The sequence below is a fragment of the Mus musculus genome, chromosome 17, assembly GCF_000001635.26.
Source record: "Mus musculus strain C57BL/6J chromosome 17, GRCm38.p6 C57BL/6J".
NCBI classification, from domain to species: domain Eukaryota; kingdom Metazoa; phylum Chordata; class Mammalia; order Rodentia; family Muridae; genus Mus; species Mus musculus.
The window spans coordinates 84,767,167-84,791,136 of NC_000083.6; the positions used below are offsets into that span (position 1 = coordinate 84,767,167).

General features: G+C 44.8%; 1 protein-coding gene across 1 annotated transcript in view; it reads right to left on the minus strand.

Annotated features, from left to right (window-relative positions):
• Positions 1-23,620, minus strand: part of Lrpprc (leucine-rich PPR-motif containing) — an 85,540-nt gene extending 61,920 nt beyond the window's left edge. The window contains exons 1-11 of the mRNA NM_028233.2: positions 23,199-23,620; positions 9,775-9,968; positions 8,223-8,345; positions 6,042-6,163; positions 5,878-5,936; positions 4,927-5,013; positions 4,258-4,384; positions 3,677-3,821; positions 3,188-3,333; positions 2,834-2,939; positions 2,429-2,536 (exon numbers count right to left, since the gene is read on the minus strand). Of these exons, the coding sequence (NP_082509.2) occupies positions 2,429-2,536; positions 2,834-2,939; positions 3,188-3,333; positions 3,677-3,821; positions 4,258-4,384; positions 4,927-5,013; positions 5,878-5,936; positions 6,042-6,163; positions 8,223-8,345; positions 9,775-9,968; positions 23,199-23,347 (1,366 nt within the window). The 5' untranslated portion in view covers positions 23,348-23,620. The remainder of the gene's footprint in view (positions 1-2,428; positions 2,537-2,833; positions 2,940-3,187; positions 3,334-3,676; positions 3,822-4,257; positions 4,385-4,926; positions 5,014-5,877; positions 5,937-6,041; positions 6,164-8,222; positions 8,346-9,774; positions 9,969-23,198) is intronic.
• Between the last annotated feature and the right edge of the window lie 350 nt (positions 23,621-23,970).

A 23,970-nucleotide genomic window follows, 5' to 3' on the forward strand; every position in this document is an offset into this window, starting at 1 on the left:
ACAAGGTTTACTCTGACGATTCTCTCCATCAGTGAGAATGTGTCCTCAGTTCTTTATCTAACCCACATCCTAGGGAAAAAAGAGACACCATTTACCTGGACCGTTCCCACCCTCTAAGACTGTCTATCCTGGCTTTTATGATCAACCAAATATGCTCACTTTATTTGGACACAAAAGCCTTTTTAAAAATAGAGCACCTCTACTACAACTACCACACCTTGACTCCGAGAGCACTTTACTCTCTGGGCTCCCCCACCATAAAACTTCTTTGTTGTGGAGATAGGGTCTCCCTACATAGCTCTGGCTCACCTGGAACTCACTATAGACCAGGCTGGCTCCAATCCACTTGTCCCAACCTCCAGAGTACTGGCTAAAGGCGTACATCACATGTCTGGCCCAGTCTTTCATATTCTTATTTTTATGCTAATTATATCAAAGGACATTTGGGTCCTAATTCTGAGCTTTTCCTCTCATTTATGTTTGACTGCTGAAAATATGTTATATTCTAAGTAGTGACTTTTCTATTTGTACCACAGAAAAGCATGAAGGACTCAAAAGAATCTTTTGGTGGCTGGCGATGGTGAACTTCCTCCCTCCAATTCAACAGGAATGCAACCATCGCGTTATTGAAGCCTCGGTTCAATCCTGCCTGTTTCCTAGGCTTTTCTCACTCCTTACGAAGCATTCCTGAGCAGCTGCTGTCCCACCTTCCCACCCGTTTAGGCAGGATGCTGCCTGGACAGAGCAGGCTCCCTTGGCCAGTGAGAATATCTGATTTCTGGCCTTCCACGTTTCATAGACGCTACAGAAAAACAGAGCCCCGACCGACTGTTACTTCTAGGACTGCACAGGACGCTTTCCTATCTTCAGGACCTCCAGAAGAGGAGGTCTAAAGCGAGCAGGTGCTTTTTAAAAGTTGAGGGACAACTGACACTTTCTTGTAGTACTGAGTCAGTTCCTCTAACACAGCATCGGCTTCTGTGTTTTTCCAAGAAAAACTCGGATTGATTTTAAAATCTCGTTCCTGAGAATACATCCTTAATATAAAATCTTGTGTCTAATTTCCAAAGGACAACTAGGAATGTAAATTAAACACTGTGACAGTCACTGAGCAGTGATAGCAGGAAGCAGTATTTCCACAGGCAGAAGCCATGCTGAATGCAGACATACTGAGAGCCAGCTATGGTCAGTCACCGAGCCCCTTTGCCTCTCAGTTCCCTTGATAATAACACGCGAGCTTCCTCAAAATCTCAATTCTGAGATCTGAAGGGAAGACAGATGTAAGATAAGCCCATCTCCCACAAGCTCAGCTCACTCATGCTACAAACAGTTGCTTTCTTTTATGCTTACTAACGGTTAATAACGTAGTATCCAACGCAGCTATAGACATTACAATATGGTGCAATCAGGAAGCTTACCTGATACACAGACACACAGGTATTTCACAAGTATTCTCCTACTTGTGTAAAGGTAAATAGTACTAGTGTGTCCAAGAGTTTGGCGGAAAGCTGTAAACTTTCTGGGATAAGAAATACTAAAGGTTGCCTCTTGCTTCTTCAGCACCGGAGGCATACAAAGAGTTAATCAACTCACATATTGTTTCACAAAGACTTTCCTAAAAAGGATTAGAGACTTTTATAACCAGAAACAATTAGGGAATACTTGTTTCACTATTTCCTCTAACCCAGAAGACGACTATATATTTAAAATAAAATTGCCACATGAAAGTCTGCTAAAAGCACTTTTTTGTTGTTTGTGCGCTGTTTGTCACCCAGTGTCACACTAACAACTCTGCATCTCATTCCACAGCACATTACACTGTGAGATAAAATGAAAAAAGAGCATTTTTGTTTCCCCAAGGGGGAGGTACTTCTGTTAAAAGCCTCTTTTATGAGACTATTCTTTCTGATTACCAGTAATGCAAACCAAAGAATTAGATACTGTGCTCTAAAATTTGATATTTGTTCCATTTTATTCATATCCTATAGACATCCCATGTGTACAGGGAAAGTATGCTAAATGCCTAAATGTACTTAAGAAGCTAAAAGACTGAGCATTTCCGTCCTTCAATCAGCAGGCTGTCAGGTCACAAGCACCACTTTACAATAAATACAAGTTTCTGTACCTTTCCTGCTGCAGTGGCCCACAAAGGGAATGGTACAGAATGGTACAGAGAGAGCACACACTCTCTGCTTTATCAACTCCTCCTATGTAACTTTACTACAGCTAGAGAGACTGTTTACAACCACACTCACCAGCTCGAAAACTGAAGAGATGAGCTATGAAATGAAACGAAGGTGGAAAAATCCACTTCAGCCTGATTTAACACAGTTCCAGTGTCTCGAGAGATCTTGTTCTTAGAAGTGTGCTTTTAAAGAATACAAACAAACACTCTGACTAGTTCTGACCCCATAAAAGGCAACCTCACCTTGAACATTTTTTGTTTTCTGATGCCCAGCAAGCAACGGCCAGAAATAGTGCGGTCGGATAGGAAACCCTTCTTCCCTCAAAGCCTCCATCACTGCTTTTGCCAAAGCTGAAAAAAACAGAAATAGAAATCACAGACCACGTCACCAGGCTAGCTCAGAGGCACTTATTAATGTTAGAAATCACAGACCACGTCACCAGGCTAGCTCAGAGGCACTTATTAATGTTAGAAATCACAGACCACGTCACCAGGCTAGCTCAGACACACTTATTAATGTTAGAAATCACAGACCACGTCACCAGGCTAGCTCAGACACACTTATTAATGTTAGAAATCACAGACCACGTCACCAGGCTAGCTCAGAGACACTTATTAATGTTGCTCTGCACTACAAGACCACAGCACCTGTCCTATTGGCTTGAAGAGCACAGTGCAGCGTGAACTGCAGTGAGGAGCTGTGCAGCTTGGCGTCCCTCAGCCTCCGACAGTAGTCTATCAGCTTCTCAGGGGGCTGTGGAAAAAAAGACACCGAGTCAACCGACGGGCAGAGCCTGAACAGGCAGAGCCTGACCGACCACATGACTTTCTTCAACAGTCAATCCTTTTGGTAATAAAATCTGAATTTCTCCTTTCTATCCAGAAATCTTCAACATTACAAAGTTTTATGTTGTTTACAATTATTCTAATCTCATGAATTTTCTCCTGTGAGTCTCACTTCAGCACTAAACACAATCTACAAAGTGGAAACAGGCAGAATACCAAATCCAGAGTCACACAGTGCCGCAAAAAGAAACTGCCAAAGTTATCGGAGCTCTCGTCCTTGGACAGGGGTAATGCCAATAAAACCTGGAACGCAGTGTCTTCTAACTTCTCAGTGGCTAAAAACAAAATGAGGTTCATTGCATCTGCGAAGAAAACAAAGATATCTGTTGTTACTAAACTGAGCAATCTGTTAAATTGTAATCAACACTAAAGAAAAAATAGGGCCAGCAGCACGGTTCAGCAGAGAAAGACTACACATGACCTGTGGTATATGCACACCCAAACACACAAACAAAAATGTTTATACTTTTAAAGAAAAAACTTAAGAACTGCAAACCCCACAAAAATCTAAATCTCTAAGAGTAACCCCATTCCTGCTTGCACCACCCAGGTACTCACTGTCCACCTCCCACAGTCCTCGCTGTTAGGGGAGAAACAGGAAGCCACGTGTTAATAGAAGGCATGCAGATAAACATTCTGAAATACCTGGAATAGACCGTCTCTCATAGGTAATCTTCTCCAGTATTTCTGAGACATACTGAGGGTAGCCAGCCTTACTGAAGCTAAAAATAACCTGCAAGAAGTCGCGGTCCATGAAGTAATGGTCTGACTTCTCCACTTTCTCCAGAATCTAAAGATGGTTATAACAATCAAAATGAAAAATTAGAAGTATTAATGCTAAATAAACAAGACTTAACTGCCCAATCCAATAGCAACTGTTACACACCAACATCCTACTAAGTTTTCTTGGAATGTTTCTCTTTACAAAGAGAAATCTTTAAAACAGACGCAAGCTATGGTTTTTTTGTTTTTTTTGTTTTTTTTTTTTTTTGGTTTTTGGTTTTTCCAGACAGGGTTTCTCTGTATAGCCCTGGCTGTCCTGGAACTCACTTTGTAGACCAGGCTGGCCTCAAACTCAGAAATCTGCCTGCCTCTGCCTCCCAAGTGCTGGGATTAAAGGCGTGCGCCACCACTGCCCGGCACAAGCTATGTTTTTTGCTTCACATAAAATATAACACAAGTTCATTTAATGACTTCAACATTGACTTGGAGAGCATAAACCATACCTGCCTAACCTGGCCAATGTCACCCCTCTCAGCATGTGCATTCAACAAGGCCAGATACGTGTCTGGGCCAGGCTCAATGCCGGCCTGTTTCATCACTGTGAGAATATTTTCTGCATTTTCCATATCCCTGTGAAGTATTCCAAAGGAAACATAAGATTACTGAATACAATCACTCAGTTTAATAAAATATAAGACCTAACCTTATTAAATCAATCCTTTTAAACTTGTGGAACTATCCCCCAAGTAGGCAAATACTCATTAAACTGATTACATAATTCTGGAATACTAGATGTTCTCGTAAGTACCTGCAGTATTTACAGGTAACCCCACCCCCTTATGTAAAACTATGTAAGCATTAATTAAGAATCCCTCTTACACTAGGAATGCAAGGACATAGCTTTACCTAACAACAGAGCAGACTACTCACTTGAGAAAAATAAAATACTTCTTAGATCAGTAAACTTTATTATTTAATTACCTCAAATCAAGCCCTATTTTTAACCCTGAGCAATTGTAAATTCTGTGTATCAAATTTCAGGGGAAGTCATAAAAATCTCGTTGTGTTCCACCTCGCATCAGTGTTTGGAACAGGAGTCAACACGCTGTGAGTTCTCTACAGTAACCTAGGGCTTAAGCCTGCTGACAACCAAAGCCCAAGTGGAAAGTTACCCAGCTCTCGCATGCCCTGTGACGAGAGCACTGAACACGGCCTCTGTGATCGGAAGGTCTTTCGTTTTCATAAATCCAAGGATCTTGCTGCAATAGAGAAGGGACATTTATCAGAGGCTTACTGTGATTTGTGTGTGAACGAGGCCTTAAGTTATTTTTATTTAGCATAAAAACATGTCCTTGTTAAACAAAAACAAAAAAACAACAGAGGGAAAGATAATCCCCTTCTCAGGAAATTTCCTTGAAATATCAATAATTTGAATACTCTTGTTAAAGCTCCTAGGTTCAATCCCTAGCATGGGGGCAGGAAGGAACATCAATATAGACTGTGTATCTCAACCTACGCCTTATTTCTTAAGCTTCAATTTAAAATGGCAATGAATTTTAGATAAGCAGAGAAATATTGCAACAATTCTACCTGAGTCAGTGGGAAAGGATTCTACTTTTGTAAATGAGCACTTTAAAGGGTTGATGAAGTTCCCTTAGGACGCAGGGTTTTAAAAAGTCAGTCCAGCTTTGCATCTTAACAAATTATGCTTCTGTTCTGACCAATTAGATCATAACTTTTACTTTTTTCCCTTTTATACAATAATATCATTTTACTAAATTCACTATATTAAAATACTTCTGAAACAATTACCTTTATAAAGAAAAAATATTTTTTCAGAAAAGTAGATATATCTTAGGATTTTACAATTTATAAATCTACTTGTATAAACCTCCATTTATAGATGATGAGTTAGATAGTCTGTCAGGAAAAGGAGCTTATGGCCAAGCCAGACAACTGAACCCAGAATACACATGACAGCCAGGGCCGACTCCTGTAAGCTGTGTTCTTGATTCCACGCTCATGCACACACAAACACACAATACACAAACACACACACACAAACACACAATAAATACATGAAAAGGAAACTACAAAGTAGCCCGCATTTACAGAATACATACCTGGCACCTTCAATGTCCCCAACATTACAGTAGGCAGCTATCAGCCTCTGGTATGTTACCTGCAATGGAATGGGCTGCTTAGCATTTTCATGCATAATCATGTTTTTCTGAAAAACAACAGAAGTGGGTCCGGAGGCCCAGGACCCACAGCAGCAGTTACCTACTCGATTTGGTTGGATGTTTGCTCCCTCCATCTTTGCCAGGAAGTCAGTAGGTGAAAATTTGTATTCATTTTGAAGATATACTTTAAGTAAAGCATTGTAATGACTGACATCATATACGACACCTATAAACGAAATTCAAATCAAATGTTCAGAAGAGCATTTAACATCGTATCTGAAGTATCACTAAATTCTGCAGACACTAATGGGTGCTTACTTACGAAACATAGTACTGTCTTCATATATGAGAACTCACTAACAATACCTCTGTATTTAAAAGTAACACAGGCAGCCTAGAGAGATGGCTTAGCAGTTAAGAGCACTCTCTGCTCTTCCAAAGGTCATGAGTTCGATTCCCAGCAACCACATGGTGGCATACAGTCATCTATACTTGAATCTGATGCCCTCTTCTGGCATGCAGACACATACATGCAGATAGACTGACCGACTGAATGAATGAATGAATGAATGGTAGAGGCATTCCTATAAAGTGGTCCTTACCATGCTACAGATGAACTGTGACTACAAGCCTTTTATAAAGGACTGTTGGCATTTTTTTTTTTTAAATTTTTACCAGGTCACTTAAAGCCTTTGCCTCAAGGACGCGCTCCTCCTTGAGCGTGAACACCATTTTCAGCCTGCTAGCATGATTTAGCCATAGTCTACCATCTTTGTCTTCTTCCTGTGTGGATACTGCCTACGGTGACATCTGTTAGGACAGCCACTCAGCCTATTCTACACACAAAGGACACCATGGCCATCCTATCAGTCTAAGAGTGGTGTCTAGTTCTTTGGCAGTGCAGTATGCCTTTGACCAAAGGTCTTCAGTTACATTCACAGCTCTCCTGGGATGTGTGTGACCTTATAGGCAGGCACCATGTTGGGGAATCCAATCTCTTTAGTACTGTGATGATTTTTAGTAGGGCATTACAAGGAATGATGTGTTAGATTCATAACATGGCTGTGCAACAAAATTACCACAGAATGTCCTAAAATGTATTTTTTTTAAAGCATCAACACTTTTTTAAAAAAAAAAAAAATCAACTCAAGAGGTGGGAAAGGCGGTGCACACAGGGTGGACGGCTTTAGACTTATCACATTGACTCAGCTTCCTTCTGCTCTTCAATCACTTAAAAATCGGGAATGAATACCAGTTATCAAGTGGGCTTTGAATTATTTTTTAATATTCAAAATTTTAGTTTTGGATTTTTTTTAAGACTATGTAGACTAGACTGGCCTCAAATTTATAGAATGCTGCCTGCCTCTGTCTCCCAAGTGTTGGGATTAAAGACATGTACCACTATAACTCAGCTGGTTCAAAATTTTAAAAACAGACATTTAGCCAGGCATGGTGACAACGTTTAGTCCCAACACTGAAGGTAACCATCCTCTGAGATCAAGATCCACGTTAGCCAGAATAACGTAGCGGAAGCCTGTCTCAACAGAGCAACAGCAAAAACAGAATGTACTCAGTAAAAATTATATGTGGTGTTTATCATTTTTCAGACCAGAAATATTTCAATATAGTGGATACACATACACAGGGAAAGGCACTCACTGTGGTAATGGCACACCGTGTATGCTGCTCAGCATCTTCATTTTTGTGTCTAGTTCACCAGTGCGCAGATTGATGGCACTCTATCACAGACGCTCCATAACGTATAGATCTGACCCCAGTGAGCCCCCTGCTATCTAAGGAGCTACAGCAGAGCCTCTTGTGTGAGTCGCTCCCTGGGAGCTGAGCTCTAACAATGCTTTGGGACTGTGGAGTGAGTTAAGTTACAACCGTAGCTCAGTGACTGTTTTCTCACTTATCAAAATTCTAATTCATAATATGAAAACTACTTTATTCTTAATGCCCCTAGGTGTCACTAAGCTCACCAAATAAACATATTGCAAAAAAGTACTGAATCAAGAAGTCATGATAAGGGCTGGCGAGATGGCTCAGGAGGTAAGAACACTGACTGCTCTTCCAGAGGTCCTGAGTTCAATTCCCAGCAACTATATGGTGGCTCACAACCACCTGTAATGAGATCTGAAGACAGCTACAGTGTACTTACATATAATAATAAATAATCTTTAAAAAAAAAAGTCACGATAAAGTAAGTTTATAATACTTATGTGAAGAACACAGTGGAACAGAAAAAAAAACATACCTTACGTTATGCACTAAAACAATCATACCTAACTGCTGAAGTTTGTCCCAGATCTTGTGAGCAAACTCTGTCCTCTCGGCGAGACTCAGTTCGGGCAGGAGCGAGCCACAGCTGCGCAGCAGAAGCAGAGCTTGATTGCTCCCTGGGCTACCTGTGCAGAAACAGTTCATGGAGCACGGTGACTGCCCCAATTCCACGGAGGCATCAACACAGTGTAATCTGAAGCTTATAAACGATTTCAACACCCTCAGGCTTTTCAAAGAGATCAAGAAAAATATCCTTTAACCATCCACAGCCTCATGGCTCACCAAAGACAAGACAGTACCCAGACACCACCCAATCCACAACACTAATAAATATTACAACTTAAAATTGTACTAGTAGTCTGCTTTAAAAAGCCTACAAAACTTACACAATCTGTAAAACTAATAAGTCCAAAGAGAAACAAATTTTTTTTTTTTTTAAATATTTATTTATTTAATGTAAGTACACTGTAGTTGTCTTCAGATACTCCAGAAGAGGGCATCAGATTTCATTACGGATGGTTGTGAGCCACCATGTGGTTGCTGGGATTTGAACTCGGGACCTTTGGAAGAGCAGTCGGCGCTCTTAACCACTGAGCCATCTCACCAGCCTGAGAAACAAATTTTTAAGCAGTGCTTGCTACGTGTTCGAGGCTAAGCTTCTTGGTGTCTTATGACAATGACAGAAAGCAGACAAGAACTCATCATTATCAAACTTAAGTTCATCTCCATGTCCCTAAAAACAACTTCAAGATGAAACAAAAATAAACACGTATTGTATAACTCCATCTACAAGTACATCCAGAGCAAGGACCTAAGGGGGCAGAAAATACACTTGTGGGTGCCTAGAACCTGAAAGATGAGAGGGGCTGGGGAGGGTGCCCATGGAGAGTTGTGACAGCTCTGAGTAGATGGGAGGTTCTGGTCCTTCAGTGCACAGAAGATCTGCTTTATACAGAATGGACCCCACAAACAGGCTCTAGGAGTTTATCGAATCTTCTTTAAATGCACACAAAATTGTACGTGTTAGCCCATTCGCCTTTGTAGCTGTGATGTGAGAGGGAAAGCCTGGGGACAGGGCCTGCAGCTCCTGTCAGGGCTACCTGTTTAACAGTTGACTGGTGTCTATCAGCCTTCGATGCGCTCATCTCGGGAGAAGCTGACACCACAAGGAAAGAAGAGAAAAGCTGGTGCCTTCCACCTCAGCTTACCACTGCAAGCAACCCTAGACGCCAGGGCGAGCAATGGACGTTTCTATTTGCTGACTCTGAAATGAACGCTGAACAAGGTATTTTTATGTTACTTCAAACTCTGCCTGGATGAACTGGAAGGACAGCAGGATCAGAGTCACAGCAGACAGATGGACAACAGCAAGTACCACAGTGACAGCTGACAATGTCAGATAACACTCTTCCCAGGGAGAGTCACAGCAGACAGATGAACAACAGCAAGTACCACAGTGACAGCTGACAATGTCAGATAACACTCTTCCCAGGGCAGCGAGCTTCCGGAAACGCGTTAAAAACTTCAGCTTCCTACAGAGAAACTCTCAAATACCTGAGCTACACGTGCTCTCAAAGACTCTCTGCAGAAGCCCCTTTGTGATGCGGCCTGTTCTCCGGACAGAATTATCCAGTCTCATCAGAGCCCAGTCAAATTGACTGCTGTTCTTTCTCACAGGAGCAGGCTCCTCTTGAAGATCCCTTTTCTCAGCAACGATGGCATACAATCTGGCTTGGCTCAGACGCTCTCTGTAAAATGAAACACAATTAATAACAAACTAAGTAAATAAACTGTTATCTACACAGGGCATCACTTGTGTGAAGTTACCAAGTTCTGATAGTCACTAAAACTGCAATGAAATAGCAGAGATACTTGGAGAAATATACACTAGCAACAAATCAATCTCTCTCTCTCTCTCTCTCTCCCTCTCCCTCTCCCTCTCCCTCTCCCTCTCCCTCTCCCTCTCCCTCTCCCTCTCTCTCTCTCTCTCTCTCTCTCACACACACACACACACACACACACACACACACACCCCAGTGCTTCTGAGTGGATTGATAACCTTCAACCTGAAGTCATTTCAAACCAACAAGCTAATACGATGTTTCCTTACTAAAGGAGAATAAAGCAGCCCAGACATAACCAGCTCCTCACACTCGGGAAAGTGAGACACAAGGCCAAGGTGGACTCCAAACTCGCAAACCACCTTCAGGTTTTTTTCTGGGCATAAGCTTATTATGACTGTAACTAGGTTACGTCCTTATGAACGAGGCGCCCGCTTTCACGGCTCTGTGTCTGTCAACAGTTTGAATGCTTCCCTCGCTCTTTAAAGTAGTAACCATCAAAAGTGAAACTTCACTCTGAGCGTAAACATTATTTTTAAAGATGTTATAAGAGCTTAGCTAAGATCATAATAATGTTTCTACAGAATAATGTATCTTTTATTTTTTATTTTTTGAAACAGGGTCTCATTTAGTCCAGGCTGGCCTGGAACTGCCAATAGAACCAACAATAACTTTGAACTTCTATTTTCCCTGCTTTTACCTCTGCTGGGATAGCAGGCCTGCGACGCAGGTTATTCAGTGCAGGGACGGGGCCCATGCTAATCGAGCACCCTACAATCTGAGCTACCGATATCTCTAGAAGAAGCAACTCTCTTTAAATCAATATTTTGATAGTGGAGTCTAATATACATTTCAGTGTTCTAAAACATGCTACCAGTGGTTTTCCATGCTATAGGAATAAATGCTATACTTGATTTACAAATGTCAAATCTAAAATATAATCCTTACATGTAAAAAATACTGTCATACATAAATCTTTGATTTTTAAAGGCTTTCTATGAATTCAGGATCTTACTTTTTAACATATGCAATTCTTGGGGAACTACTTCAAATATCTTATTTTTAGCTGCCACTAAGTTATATTACATATTATGCCTAAAAATATTAAGTCAAGAAATACTTTCAGGATAACCACATTCTCTGGCTTGTAGACCTTTTTACCAGTCAGTGGTGAGCTAAGTGCCCAAGTCAGCGACAGAGCATGTGTTTAGCATGCAAATCCCTAGGTTTTTTCTCACTGTCCCCAAAGCCACCGTTTTCCTACATCATAAATTGACTATGTATGTGAAGTTGCATCAAAAGCTCTGTCACTTATAAAGCAGTCTGTAACTGATACTAGAGTAGAAATTATACCAGTGACCAGAGACAAATCACAACCACCTGACCATCACATATACAGAAATAAATCAGAAACTACGGTGCGGGGGAGCGGGAGGGGGGACCTAGGGATATTGCCAAATAAGGTGATATCCTCTGCACATGCACAAGTGTGCGGACAGCTGTTTGTTAAGTAAGCAGAATTACTTAAATGATATGTTATCATCCACAAACCAGAGAAGATGCATATTTCCCCCTACTTATCAAAAGCCTCAATGGTTATTCGTTACTATAATAATCATCAAAAACTATTGATAACTCAGAACACCGTGCAATAATTCATATAATGCAGAACTTTTTGAGCAGTAGAGGTGGACTTGCTAACTTCTATACAACTCAAATCAGAGGACTATTAAAGAGCACACACACAACTTTTTTTACATCCCGACTGCGGTTTACCCATTTCCCCCACTCCTCTCCTCCTATTCCCTGCCTCTTCTATATACTTCCCCCATCACTCCTCCTCTGTTCTCTTCAGAAAAGGGCAGGCTGGATATTAACCAGCCTCTGGCATATCATGCAGTGTGACTAGGCACCTCCTCTCCTACTAAGGCTAGAGAAGGCAGGGAAAAGGGTTCCAAAGGCAGGTGACAGGGGCAGAGGCAGCTCCTGCTCCCACTGTTGGGAGTCTCCCATGAAGACCAAGCTACACAACTGTGACATACGTGTGGAGAGTCAAGGTCAGCCCCATGCAGGCTCCCTGGTTGGCAGTTCAGTCTCTGTGAGGTACAACGTCTTTTTAATGGAGCTTTAAATGCTAGTATACATTATCATCGACAACAACAACAGCAGCAACAACACCACAATCCAGAATTTATTTTTTCCATTAATTTCCTTGTACAAGGCTGGTGACTAAACCAGAGTTTCCCATATGCCAAGCAAACACTCTATCCTAACCTGAATTACTATGAAGTCAATTCTGGCTTCACATCATTAGCAATGGGCATGCTGTCACAGAAAGGAGAGGGACACACTCATGGTTGGGCAAGCTGGGTCCACACAAGTTAGGAGCCCATCATTCAGGCCTGCACAAGCTGATGCAGCCTGCCTCTAAATTCTAAAGCTCCACAGAAGGAGACTGTATCAGCTCATGCAACTACCAACGGTAACAGCTTCCTCATGGTTTAAGGTAAACATAGTCCAGCTACCCATGCATTTTCTCAAGTAAACTCTGGTATTTTATAGTTTTGTTGTTGCTGTCTTTTTTGTTAATAATGGTGTGGCAGAGTATCCATATTTTGAAATACATAAATACATGAATGAGTGAATGAATGAATATGTGGACCAGAGGATAAACTTGAGCCACTTAATCATTTCTAAGCCTGCACCATTTTTTTAAGAATGATTTTGAGAAAAGCAGAGCTCACACACACCTTCCTCTCCAGTCTCCCTACCCACCGCGCCACACTAGTGTCCTGCATTAACTGGTACCTCCTTCCTGGTTAGTTTTATACCAACTTGACACAAGCAGGAGTCATCATGGAGGAGGGAGCCTCAATTTTAAAAAATGCCTCTATATAGATCTGGCTGTAGACAAGTCGCTGGCACATTTTAATTAGTGATCAATGGGGGAGGGCCCAGCCCGTCATGGGTGGTGGTCCTGAGTTCTATAAGAAAGCATGCTGAGCATGCCACCAAGAGAAAGCCAGTAAGCAGCACCCCTCCAAGACCTCTGCATCAGCTCCTGCCTCCAGGTTCCTGCCCTGTTTGAGTTCCTGTCCTGACTTCCTTCAGTGATGGACAATGATGTGGAAATGTGAGCCACATAAACCCCTTTCTCCCCAGATTGCTTTTGGTCAAGGTGTTTCACTCAGCATAGAAACCCTAAGACACCATAGCTGGTGCTGGCTGGCATTTATGCTCACTCTGGGATGGATGCCCACACCGATGGGCCCATGGGATGCCTACAAATACAGTATGTAGCCACTGTTGGGGGACCCTACAGAATGATATCACTGTGCCTGTGTCCCACCCCATAGTCCTGGGCTTCGTCCTAAATGCATGGCAAATGCAGATCATTCTACGCTTCCAGTTTGTCTTTCCAACTGCACGGTAACGCGCAGCCACTTCAGAATGGCTCCATCTTGTAAGAACAGCTCATGTCCCTCCACACCTTTTCACATATGGTAGTTTATTTCTTTATGAATGAATAATACTTCATAGTGTGGGTAAGCTTACTTTATCCACTTACCTACTGAAGAAGGCTATCCTAGTTTTTGCCAATTTCGAATTAAGCTGATATACATGTCTGTTTTTTAAGAACATAAGCCGGGCGTGGTGGCGCACGCCTTTGATCCCAGCACTTGGGAGGCAGAGACAGGTGGATTTCTGAGTTCCAGGCCAGCCTGGTCTACAGAGTGAGTTCCAGGACAGCCAGGGCTACACAGAGAAACCCTGTCTCGAAAAACAAAAACAAAACAAAAAAAAAAGAACATAAATATTTTGTAAATGGTTATAAAACTAGCTTTTACAATAGCTATACAAAGCTTATTCCTACAGCTACCAATGAGAGCTGGTTATAACCTTGCCAGCATTTGGTTTCCAGTTTTGGTGTACATGGCCATTCTTCCAGGAGGAGTAGTAGGTCCTCAGTGTCTTCATTTACCATTTGCTACTGACTCATGAAGGCTCAGGTATTTTCCATATGTATGTGCAGTCTCAGTCTCCTCCACGGCTGTCTCTGCTCAAGAGTTCTGCCCAATTATAAGCTGGACCATATACTCTCTAAATGTAGATTTTTAAAAATAACTGCCATGTTTTTGTTTCAAGAGTTACTCTTTCCTTTTACTGAACATGCAAAGCTGCTCTGCAGTCTTCAGATGCGTCTACCCCTTCTCTCCTTCCCTGGTGCATGAAACGGCTTAAAGTCACTTAGGAACTGTCAGGGTTAAAGATAAGGATAGGCATATAGGACAAAAAGCATGTTATTAATATTTAAATGTATTTAACACACACTGAGTAGCAGGAAATTACTACGACAGCCCCATCTTACACATGAGAAGACTGACAAATACTTCCCAAATCACAGAAAAGCTAGCTGAAGAAGTCATGGCAGAACCGACATTGGTAGTCCTGTCTGACACAAGCCCCGCAGGGGACCAGAGCATCTGAGACATCACCCAGCTGCAATCCAGGAGCCACACTGCACGGCGGTGGAAATCAAACCAGACAAGAACAACTAGATAATGGGAGTCTCTACTGTCAGTAAGGTAAGCAGTCTGTGTTTTATAAGGACTGTGGACTCTACAGTGTAAGGAGAGCAGTGTCCACGCAGCTCCACACCCAACTTGTTTTGTTACATTGCACTATGATCACCACCACTGGTCAGTCCTATGTGAGCCTCTGCTACCCTGTCAGTGAGGTGAACTGCAGCCACTGTGCGCTATCCCAGACCCAAGATACCGGCACAACTGCTTCACTGCCTGACCACTCACCCTTCACATCCCAGCTGCTGAGTCCTGCTGACGTCTCAGAGGCTCTCGCTGGAACCAGAACACAAAAATTTTCACACATATGTCAGACACATCTTCTCCCAAACCATCTTTCTTCATGCTATTTAGGTTCCTTAAATTTTTTTTACATTTGCCACAGAAACTTATCAAGTTCATTTGGGTGCACTGTGTGTCAGTATGTTAGCTGGTGAGGCAACTGATGAGTCTCAACCTTTCAAACATTCAGTTGTAGTAATATAAAGAAGAGGAGCAAGGGCCACTGATTAAAAAAAAAAAAGTAGCAAGTCTCCACTTTAGATAACTCTACAGTGATGATAGATGTCTGAGCTAGAAGGCACAGTGCACACACTCATCCTAACACTCAGGAGGCTGGGGCAGGCGGATGCAGGAGCTCCGAGTCATCCTCAGCAACACATCAGGACTAAGGATGAGGAGTCACGCGCATAACCTGCTGAGTAGTCTATGGGCTGCAAAGTCTATGGGCCAAGTAAGCAACGCTGCGCAGGACGTGGGGGCAGGGAGGCTTTGAATAAGAAATCCTCCCGTAGTCTTGTGTGTTCGAACACTTGGTCCTCAGCTGGTGCTGCAATGTGTCCAGGCTGGGGAGTGTGGCTTTGCTGGAGCTAGTGTGTCACTAGGGGTGGGCCTGAGAGCTTAAACCTCACCCTACTTCCAGTTTGCTCTTTCTGCTCCCTGCCTGCAATGCCTCCTTCCCACCATGATCAACTCTCATCCCTCTGGAACCAGGAGCCAAAATGAAGTCTCTTCCTCCTTAAGATTTCCTTCCATAGTGCTTTACCACAGCCAGAGAAGTGACACAGGGGAGAGGTGACAAGAGACTGGGTGGGGTGGGCTGTGGGTTCTGAGGCAAACAGCTGCAGCTTTACCCTAGGTGCTCTTCACTCTAAAATGCTTCTAAGTAGAGGCTGTGACATGATCACCTGTATTGAGAATAGCAAAACAGCCCTCTGCAGCTGCCAGAGGAGAATCACGGCAGGCCTCTCTTAGGAAGAGGACTCGGTGAGACTGACTGAAGCTGCAACTACAGGGGCAGTGAGGAGAGAAAATCACCCCCAAGGTCCACCTGACCAAACCATGAATTCTAGGCCACAAGTCTCACGGATACCATAACTCCTTTCCCTCCCAGAACAGAGAAAACGCCACATAAAGACGCTGTAGGAAGGCATGCTTACTGCCCACTGCCGTGTGCCGCTGTAGGAAGGCATGCTTACTGCCCACTGCTGTGTGTCGCTGTAGGAAGGCATGCTTACTGGCCACTGCTGTGTGCCGCTGTTCTGAGCAGCAAGTGCACCCTCACAGACGTGAACTGAAGGCTCCCCTGGGTTCGTGGGAAGAGCACTCACTGGCCTGGGTTCAGGCTCTGCTATTTTCACAATATGAGATTTTGGCTGAATATAACTTCTCCACTATGGTTTGAATGCTGTCCCCTCCAAACCTGATGCTGATCTCAACTGCCACCATTACGGACAGCAAGATGCAGCTCTCAGGCAGCTTTCAGGAAGGCGTCTCCTGCTCTTGTCCTTTCACCATCAGATGACACCCAGACCTGGCTGGAGAGATGGCCAAGATGATTAATGATGGCTTGCCACCAAGGCTGACAACCAAAGTTCAATCCCTGGGACCCACATGGTCAAAGAACAGAACCAATTCATGCAAGTTGTCCTCCAACCTCCTCGACATGCAAGCCACAGCGTGTGCACATACAGGTGTGCCCGTGTCTGTATGGTGGCACACACCTTTAAACTCAATATTTGGGAGGCACAGTCAAATGCTCAAAGCCAGCCTAGTCTACATTGCAAATTACAGGCCACTAAGAGAATACATACTGAGGCCTTGTCTCAAAATACATCAAGGAAGGGAGGGAAAATAAAGAGCAGAGGGTTAGGAAGACAGCTCCATTGCCATGAGTGGTTGCTGTGCTTGCAGAGGACCCAAGTTCGATTCCCAGCACCCACACTTGGCAGCTCGCAAATGTCTTTAACTCCAGTTCTCAGAGGACAGGCATCTTCTGGCCTCCATAGATACTGGTGTGTGTGAGCACACAGACACAGACAGACAGACAGATACACACAACACACACACAGATACAGACACAGACACATACAGAGAAACAGACACAGATAGACAAACACACAGAGACATAGACACCGACAGATACAGACACACACACACACACACACATTTTAAAGTAAGAAAAAGGAAGGCCTCACCAATGCCAACTTCTTTAATACTGTACTTGTAGGCTTCCAAAACCGTAAAAAATATTTTTTCTGCTTCCAATTAATTACCCAGTCTCAGACACCCCCCCTTTAAGCCTAACCCTTAAGAGGACAGGGAAGAAAGCTGGCTCAGTGGTTGGCCAGGAACAGATTCAATTCCCAGCTCCCAGCCAGCTGTTAACTCCAGTTCCAGGGGATGTGACACCCTCTTCTGGCCTCTGTGGGCACCAGGCACACGTGTGGTACACAAATCTACATGTAGAAAGACGCTCACAGACATAAAACTAAACCACAATGTTTCCACCAAGAGGACAACAGCTCCCTTACAAGAGCGTTTCTTGTTAGAGTGACTGAGATCATGCAGGGAGTCTTACAATACACTTCCAGGCAGGATGGTTTCAACATCACATGTAGACAAGGATTCTCCATTTCAGTCGGTTTACATCTTAAAAGATTTTTAAAATCACACCTAGCTCTTTTCATATCAACATTTTTGCTTAAGACAAATAAAGTTATAAAAATATTAGTTTAAGGGCTTCAGAGACGGCTTAATGGTTAACAGCACTGGGTGCTCTTCCAGATGAAGTTCAATTCCCAGCACCCATAGGTAACCCATAGCCAACCATCTGTAACTCCAGTTCTAAGGGAATCCGATGCTCTCTTCTGGTCTCCATGGGTACTACATGCACATGGTGAACAAATACACCCATTTACATAAAATAAAACCAATTTATTAAATGTCAATTTAAACCTAAAACCAATGTAAACAAGATATTAAATATATAAATAGTAAGTACTCAGAATGGGCCCAACAAGTAAAAATCTGCAGGCAGAACACAGTGCCCTAGGTTTGGGCAACACTAAGAAAGTGTCCCTAATGGGCCTAGCAAATAAGCTTAGCAAACGTAGTCAAAACACTTGCTAAGGTACTGGGCATGAAAGAGGCAGGTCTGGATGCAGGTTTGTATTAATGGGACTCCTGCTTGTCCTGATCTCCAAATGTACTCTTCCCTCTACACCCTAACCAATCTGCTGTTCTCTCTCCAGGGAAGGAAGCTCTTTGGTCCTGCATTACTCAGTGAGGCCACCAATCGGCAGCACCAACACTGTTTCTGACAGGCCATGCTGTCTTTCTCATAGTCGACTTACATTTTGTCAAACTCTCCTCTGGGTCAGGACCCACCACATCAATCAAGGAGCTAACACGGCAATCAACTGGCTTTTTCAGCACCCCACTCAAAATCAAAGTGTGGCTTCTAAGTCCAAGGTCTTCGGTTTACCCTATAAACACTCTGAACGCACAGTGCATGTCTGGCTCCCTCTGGGGCCTGGGAGATGGGTGGCTCAGTGGCTAGAGGCACTTGCCTTAGTCTGGTTCTTGAGGTCTCTCCCAGATCCACACGGGGGAAGGAGAAAGCTGAAAGCTGTCCTCTGTGGCACACGCGCCCATACACATATGAGAACTCACACACGCTCAGTCGGACTAAAGGACAAATGGCAGATGGACGGTCTCCTTCCCAAAAACAAATGTGACTGCCCCCTTTTTGGAATTACCAACCAAGTATTGAGTTCTTCTTATGAGGTTGTAACGCCATAAATGGGACTGCCTGCCATAGCCTCACGAGCCTGTGTACAGAGAGCAGAGGCTTAGTCCCGGGATTTACAAGCCCGAAGCCTCAGACTCTTAAAAACTATTGAAAGCTTTCCAAAATGTTTGGTAAAAATAGAACGTTTTCTTCTCTTCCAATGGCAGCATCATGTTCACCTCTGGGCCACAAGCATCTAGCTAGGTGCACCTCCATACAGACTTAGCTTCAAGATTACAGGTTTAGCTTTCCTCTGGAAGGTGGACATGAAGATGACTCTAAAAATCTCAGGAGAAATAGGAGTAGCCAAGGGGAGAAACAGCAGGAGAGAGCAAAGCCCTCCTGACCCTCTTCACGGAGAAGGTAAAAATTGGAAGAATTGGCTTTTAAAAAGGAGAGAAGAAAAAAAATACTAAAAGGGAAACTGGAGAGCAAGAAATATACAGAGGTGCATATTCCTGGGTGCTTTGACTGTGAAAACCGATCGAGCAATTCTAACAACTTCACTCAATAATGCCTATGTGTCCAACTCAGAACAGCAGAGCTGGAAAACAAAACCAGGGTGAACACGCAGCACCATGGCGCAGCACCAGCACACCCCAGGACCAGCACACCCCAGGACCAGCATACCCCAGGACCAGCACACCCCAGGACCAGCACACCCCAGGACCAGCACACCCCAGGACCAGCACACCCCAGGACCACAGTGCAGCAGCACCATACCCCAGGACAACACACCCCAGGACCAGCACACCCCAGGACCACGCACCGCAGGGCCACAGTGCAGCAGCACCACACCCCAGGACCACACACCACAGCATCACGCTGCAGCACAGAGGGGCTAAGTGCTCTTTTCAATCTTCATCTCATGCTACCCCTCTCAATATCTACTTGTTTGTTGAATGTTTGACACCTACTCCATGAACACAATTAGACCTCAAGGGAGGTAACATAGTAAGAGAAGTCCTTTAAGGCCTAACAACAGGTCTACAGTGTCACACGTAACAGCATCTGGTGGTTATGTGTGTACCAGGACTTAAGGGACAGATGGCAGAGGCGGCTGGAAAAGGTCTGCAGTGGGAGCGAATTCTCAGCACAGGAGAATGAACACCACATTCAAAAGCAGAGAGCTGGACATCTTGGTCCAGTAAAGCCCTCATGACCAGCCCAACAGCACCTCTGTCGTCCGCAGGCTTGCTAAGACAAGCAGGGTCCTAGACCCTGGCCAGGTCTCCAACGTCAGTCTCCACATGTTCACATGATCATTTTAGCTATGGCAGGGATAACAGCTTACATGGAAAGACAGAAGGCGTGAGACCACTCCAGTTTCCAAAACACCTGTGAGAGCAGCTGTCGGGCCGTGGCTCTGGAAACAGAAATGACATGGCCACTTCTCCAGGAACCCTGGGGAAAGGATGATGGGGGCACCAGAGAGGAGGCACCCATTCCAGATGAAGAAGAGCTCCCAGGATTTTATCATTTGTTAATGAAAGGGGACAACAAGATGTATGTGGGAAAATAAACAAAACAACAACAAAGCACAAACACGCGTGGGCTCTTTCTGAGTAACAGAAAAGGCAACACTCACAGCTGTGTTCCATTCAAGACGTGTTGGGTTTGAAGTACCTGTCGCTGGGCAAGGAGCTATCCAACTGACGATCCACCTCCAGGAAAAGCAATGCAGCTGCCAGGCTAGAGGGGCAAGCAGTGCCTAAGGCGCTGGAGATGAAAGGGTCAGCTACAAGGAGGACACACGAGTGAGGAGGCAGGAGCCGCTGCGGCCAAGCCTCTAAGCACGTGAGCATCTAATGTACAACACGGGCACAGCAGCAAGAAGGCAGGCGCAAAACAATCCTGAGAAGCAGAACTGACAGTGCCTTCCTGGTGCCAGAAAAGGGGCATCCTGAAAAGAAGAGGAAGAGAGGCAGACTCTGTCAGAGACTCAAGCCCCGAACACACTTGATAACTACCATGTCTCCAGCAAAACTCAAGGAAAACCAACACACAGCCACACATTCATAAATGACTTTTGGAAACACTAACGGTATGACACCAGCTCTCTCTGGGTGACAGTTAAGGAAGATTATTATTCCTCAAGGAGCATGAGTTCTATGATTTAAAAAATGTAAATGGGGCTGGGGAGGTGGCTCAGCAGTTAAGAACACTTCCTGCCAAGTGACCCAAGTTCAGTACCCAGAACCCACGTCAGTACAACTCCAGGGGCCTCGACACCTTCTGAAGGCACCACACACACAAACACATACAACAGAAAGAATATTTTTTTTCTAAATAGTTAAGATTCTGGTCATATGGTACACACATTTTATTCCAGCACTTGGAAGGCAGAAACAGGTCGTTCTCTGTGAGTTTAAGTCCCAAAACAGCCAGGTATCTATATACAGATACTGTATCAAAAAAAAAAAAAGTAAGAAATGGAACGAAGCCTCAGGTGCAGTGTGAAAACAGTGTGCGACAGGGAATGAGAAGCTAGCAAAGGAGACAGGAAACCATGGGCAAGAAAGAGAGCAAGTGGGACGCTTCTAGAATAAATAGAATCCTGAGAAAGGTTGTGTTTTCCACACAGGCTTAGAAGCTGTGGGATAGGAGACTGGCCGGAAAGTGTTCAAAGTCCAGAGAAAGAGAACAAATACTACTTCACTGGCTGCCATGACCTAACACGCGTTAACAAGACCACGTACTATGCTTGAGCAGTTTCCTCTCTACGGGGAAACACGCGTGTGGGGAAACACGTGCGTGGGTCACCCCGGCATAGTCATGTTACTGCTTACAGCTTTTCTTCCATTTATCTTTTGTATGTGCATGGATACTGTGGAGGTCACAGACAAGTTGTGGGAGCCGTTCTCTCCTTCCATGTGGGTCCTGCAATCAAACAAAGGTCACCAGGCTTGCAGAGAAAGTACCTTTTCTTGATGAGCCACCATGCTGGCTGACCCCATGCAGCCAGTTTTTCGGATCGTGGGAGAGACAGCTTCTGAAGAGACACCCGGATGCTGAATGACTGAACAAGCTTTACAAAGACACCCAATGCCCTCCCTTACAGACAAGTCAGAACCAGGGGAGCTTGGTCAAAGGTCCATCCGAGTATGCAGCGAGGAAGTGGAACCCGGGTCTGATGAACACACAGATGTGTCACTAAAATGTGTTCAGTTTCTGCCAAACCCAACAGCAAACATCAATGCCTGCACTGTAGCAGCACTAGCCCTGGCCCCGAGGGGCCTCGGGTGAAGGACTAGATTCTAGTCACTAGAGGAAAGCTAAAGGAACCAGCACTGCTGTCTCAGAAGACATGAAAGTTAGGGCATGATTTCACTGTTCAAGCCTACCACAAAAATAGAGGCAAGACCCTAACTTACAAATAAGCATCTCTCCAAAGACAACCAAGTTGTTCAGACATCATGAAGCATTTCCTTCATCTATCTAGTTATACGCCGTGCCGGGCTGGCCCGTGAAGACAGTTACTTCTATTACAGTGTTATTATAATATACATCAAGCCCTGTATCTCATGAAATAGTCCTAACCTTATACGGTGTCCACCTGTGTACCTAAAGAAACTTAAGGCCTGGGCTGCTGAGTGATTTGTCCAATAGCCTAATGCAAATAAGCCAAAGCACCCTCAGTCCATGGCTCCCCACTCCAGATCATACTTCCTAAGTCTGTTTGCTAGACCCCAAAGTTCTAGTGTGGGGTGTACAACTGTCAATTTCTTTCCGGTACTAAAACCTAAGCACCCAACCTTCCTTTATCAGTTGTCAAGAATATCTATGTTCTTTAAGTGAACATACTTGTTTCCCTATAACCTCAATCCAGAAAGGCATATACTCACAAAAATACATGACACTAACTAGGAACTTAACTTGTTTTTGCAGTAGGTACATAGATCCCAACAGAGCACCTTGCACGCGTCCTTTAATCCATTCTAGTGTGACAATCTCCAACCCATGACATCTGTGTAAATACTGAAGGAAAATTCCACTCAGCACAACGCAAGCAAAAACCCGAACTGGCCATGATCAAATGTCAAGTTCTAAACTATCCCTAGATCACTAGAACTTCAAACCCCAATCCCAAGAAAAAGAAAATGAAAAACCAAAGCCTCGTAAGACTACAGACTAGCAGGTTACTGGTCACCAGCGTGCGAGAGCACCCAGGAAGGGTACTCCTAAGGAAAGGCACAACGCCTGTCCCCACCTCAGCCCCATCCACTCCCCCAAAGCCATTGAGCTTCACGGGCCTTTCCAAAGCTAGAGCAGGCAGAGACCTCAAGCAGCAAGCCGGAAGCCAGCCATGCCCTCGACCATGACCTTCTCAAGACTCTCAACCTTGTCACCCCAAACCACTGGCAAAGCATGGGGGAGGGGGTGGCCTCATGCCTGAGAAGCCGGGACCACGGAATTGGAGCAAACGAGCAGGACACCAGCCCGTCCACCGCAGCCAGTCAGGAGGAAGGGTCCGGTACTCACCCTGCAGCCGGCCGGCTACCAACAGCCGCGACCCGGACGACGGAGGACAGCCGGCCCGGGACGCCCGCAGGGAGGCGCAGGGACAGCGGGAGGCGCGGGGCCGCCGCGGCCCCGAGCAGCCAACGCGCGGGTCTCAGCAGGGCTGCCATGGCTCAGCGTACCCAAGGCAGGATAGGATGCACGCTCCTGCAGAGGACCTGGAGGAGCACGTGACGACCCGGTCGCCCCTAGTGGGACAAACTAAGGACCGAGGGCGTCCAGCGGAGGAGGAGGCAGATCCCCGCCAAGGCTCACGGGAGAGGCAAGCCGAGTTCGCGGGATACCCTGGATCCGCCTTCTGTTTTACTATACATTGTTTTTTGTCTTCCGTTCACAGTGTCCCTGTTCCCTTGTCCAGCGCCCCGGCTCTCAGCGAGCCTGGCGACAACACCCCTCCACTTTGAAGTTGGTAGAGCCCACTAGAGGTCGGCTCCGCCCATGCGCGCGCAAGGGCTTGTGGGGGGCCAACTAGGAGCGACACCGAGGGTTGCTGGGAAGGGCCGACCGTGCAGATCCCGGGGTGCCTACGACGTTCCAGCCTTGCGCCTCGGTTGCTACCGAGCCGCTGCCCTAGCTGCTCAGTGACGTAGTTCCTGCCGTAGCTCTCAGAAACGGCGGCCAGAGAAAAGCTTGACGAAGAGAACTGGGAGGCTGTGGACCTCCAGGTTAGCTACATGCTATTTGTGTGACTGGGGATGGGGTAGATAAATATACAGAACTCATCCTAAGTGCC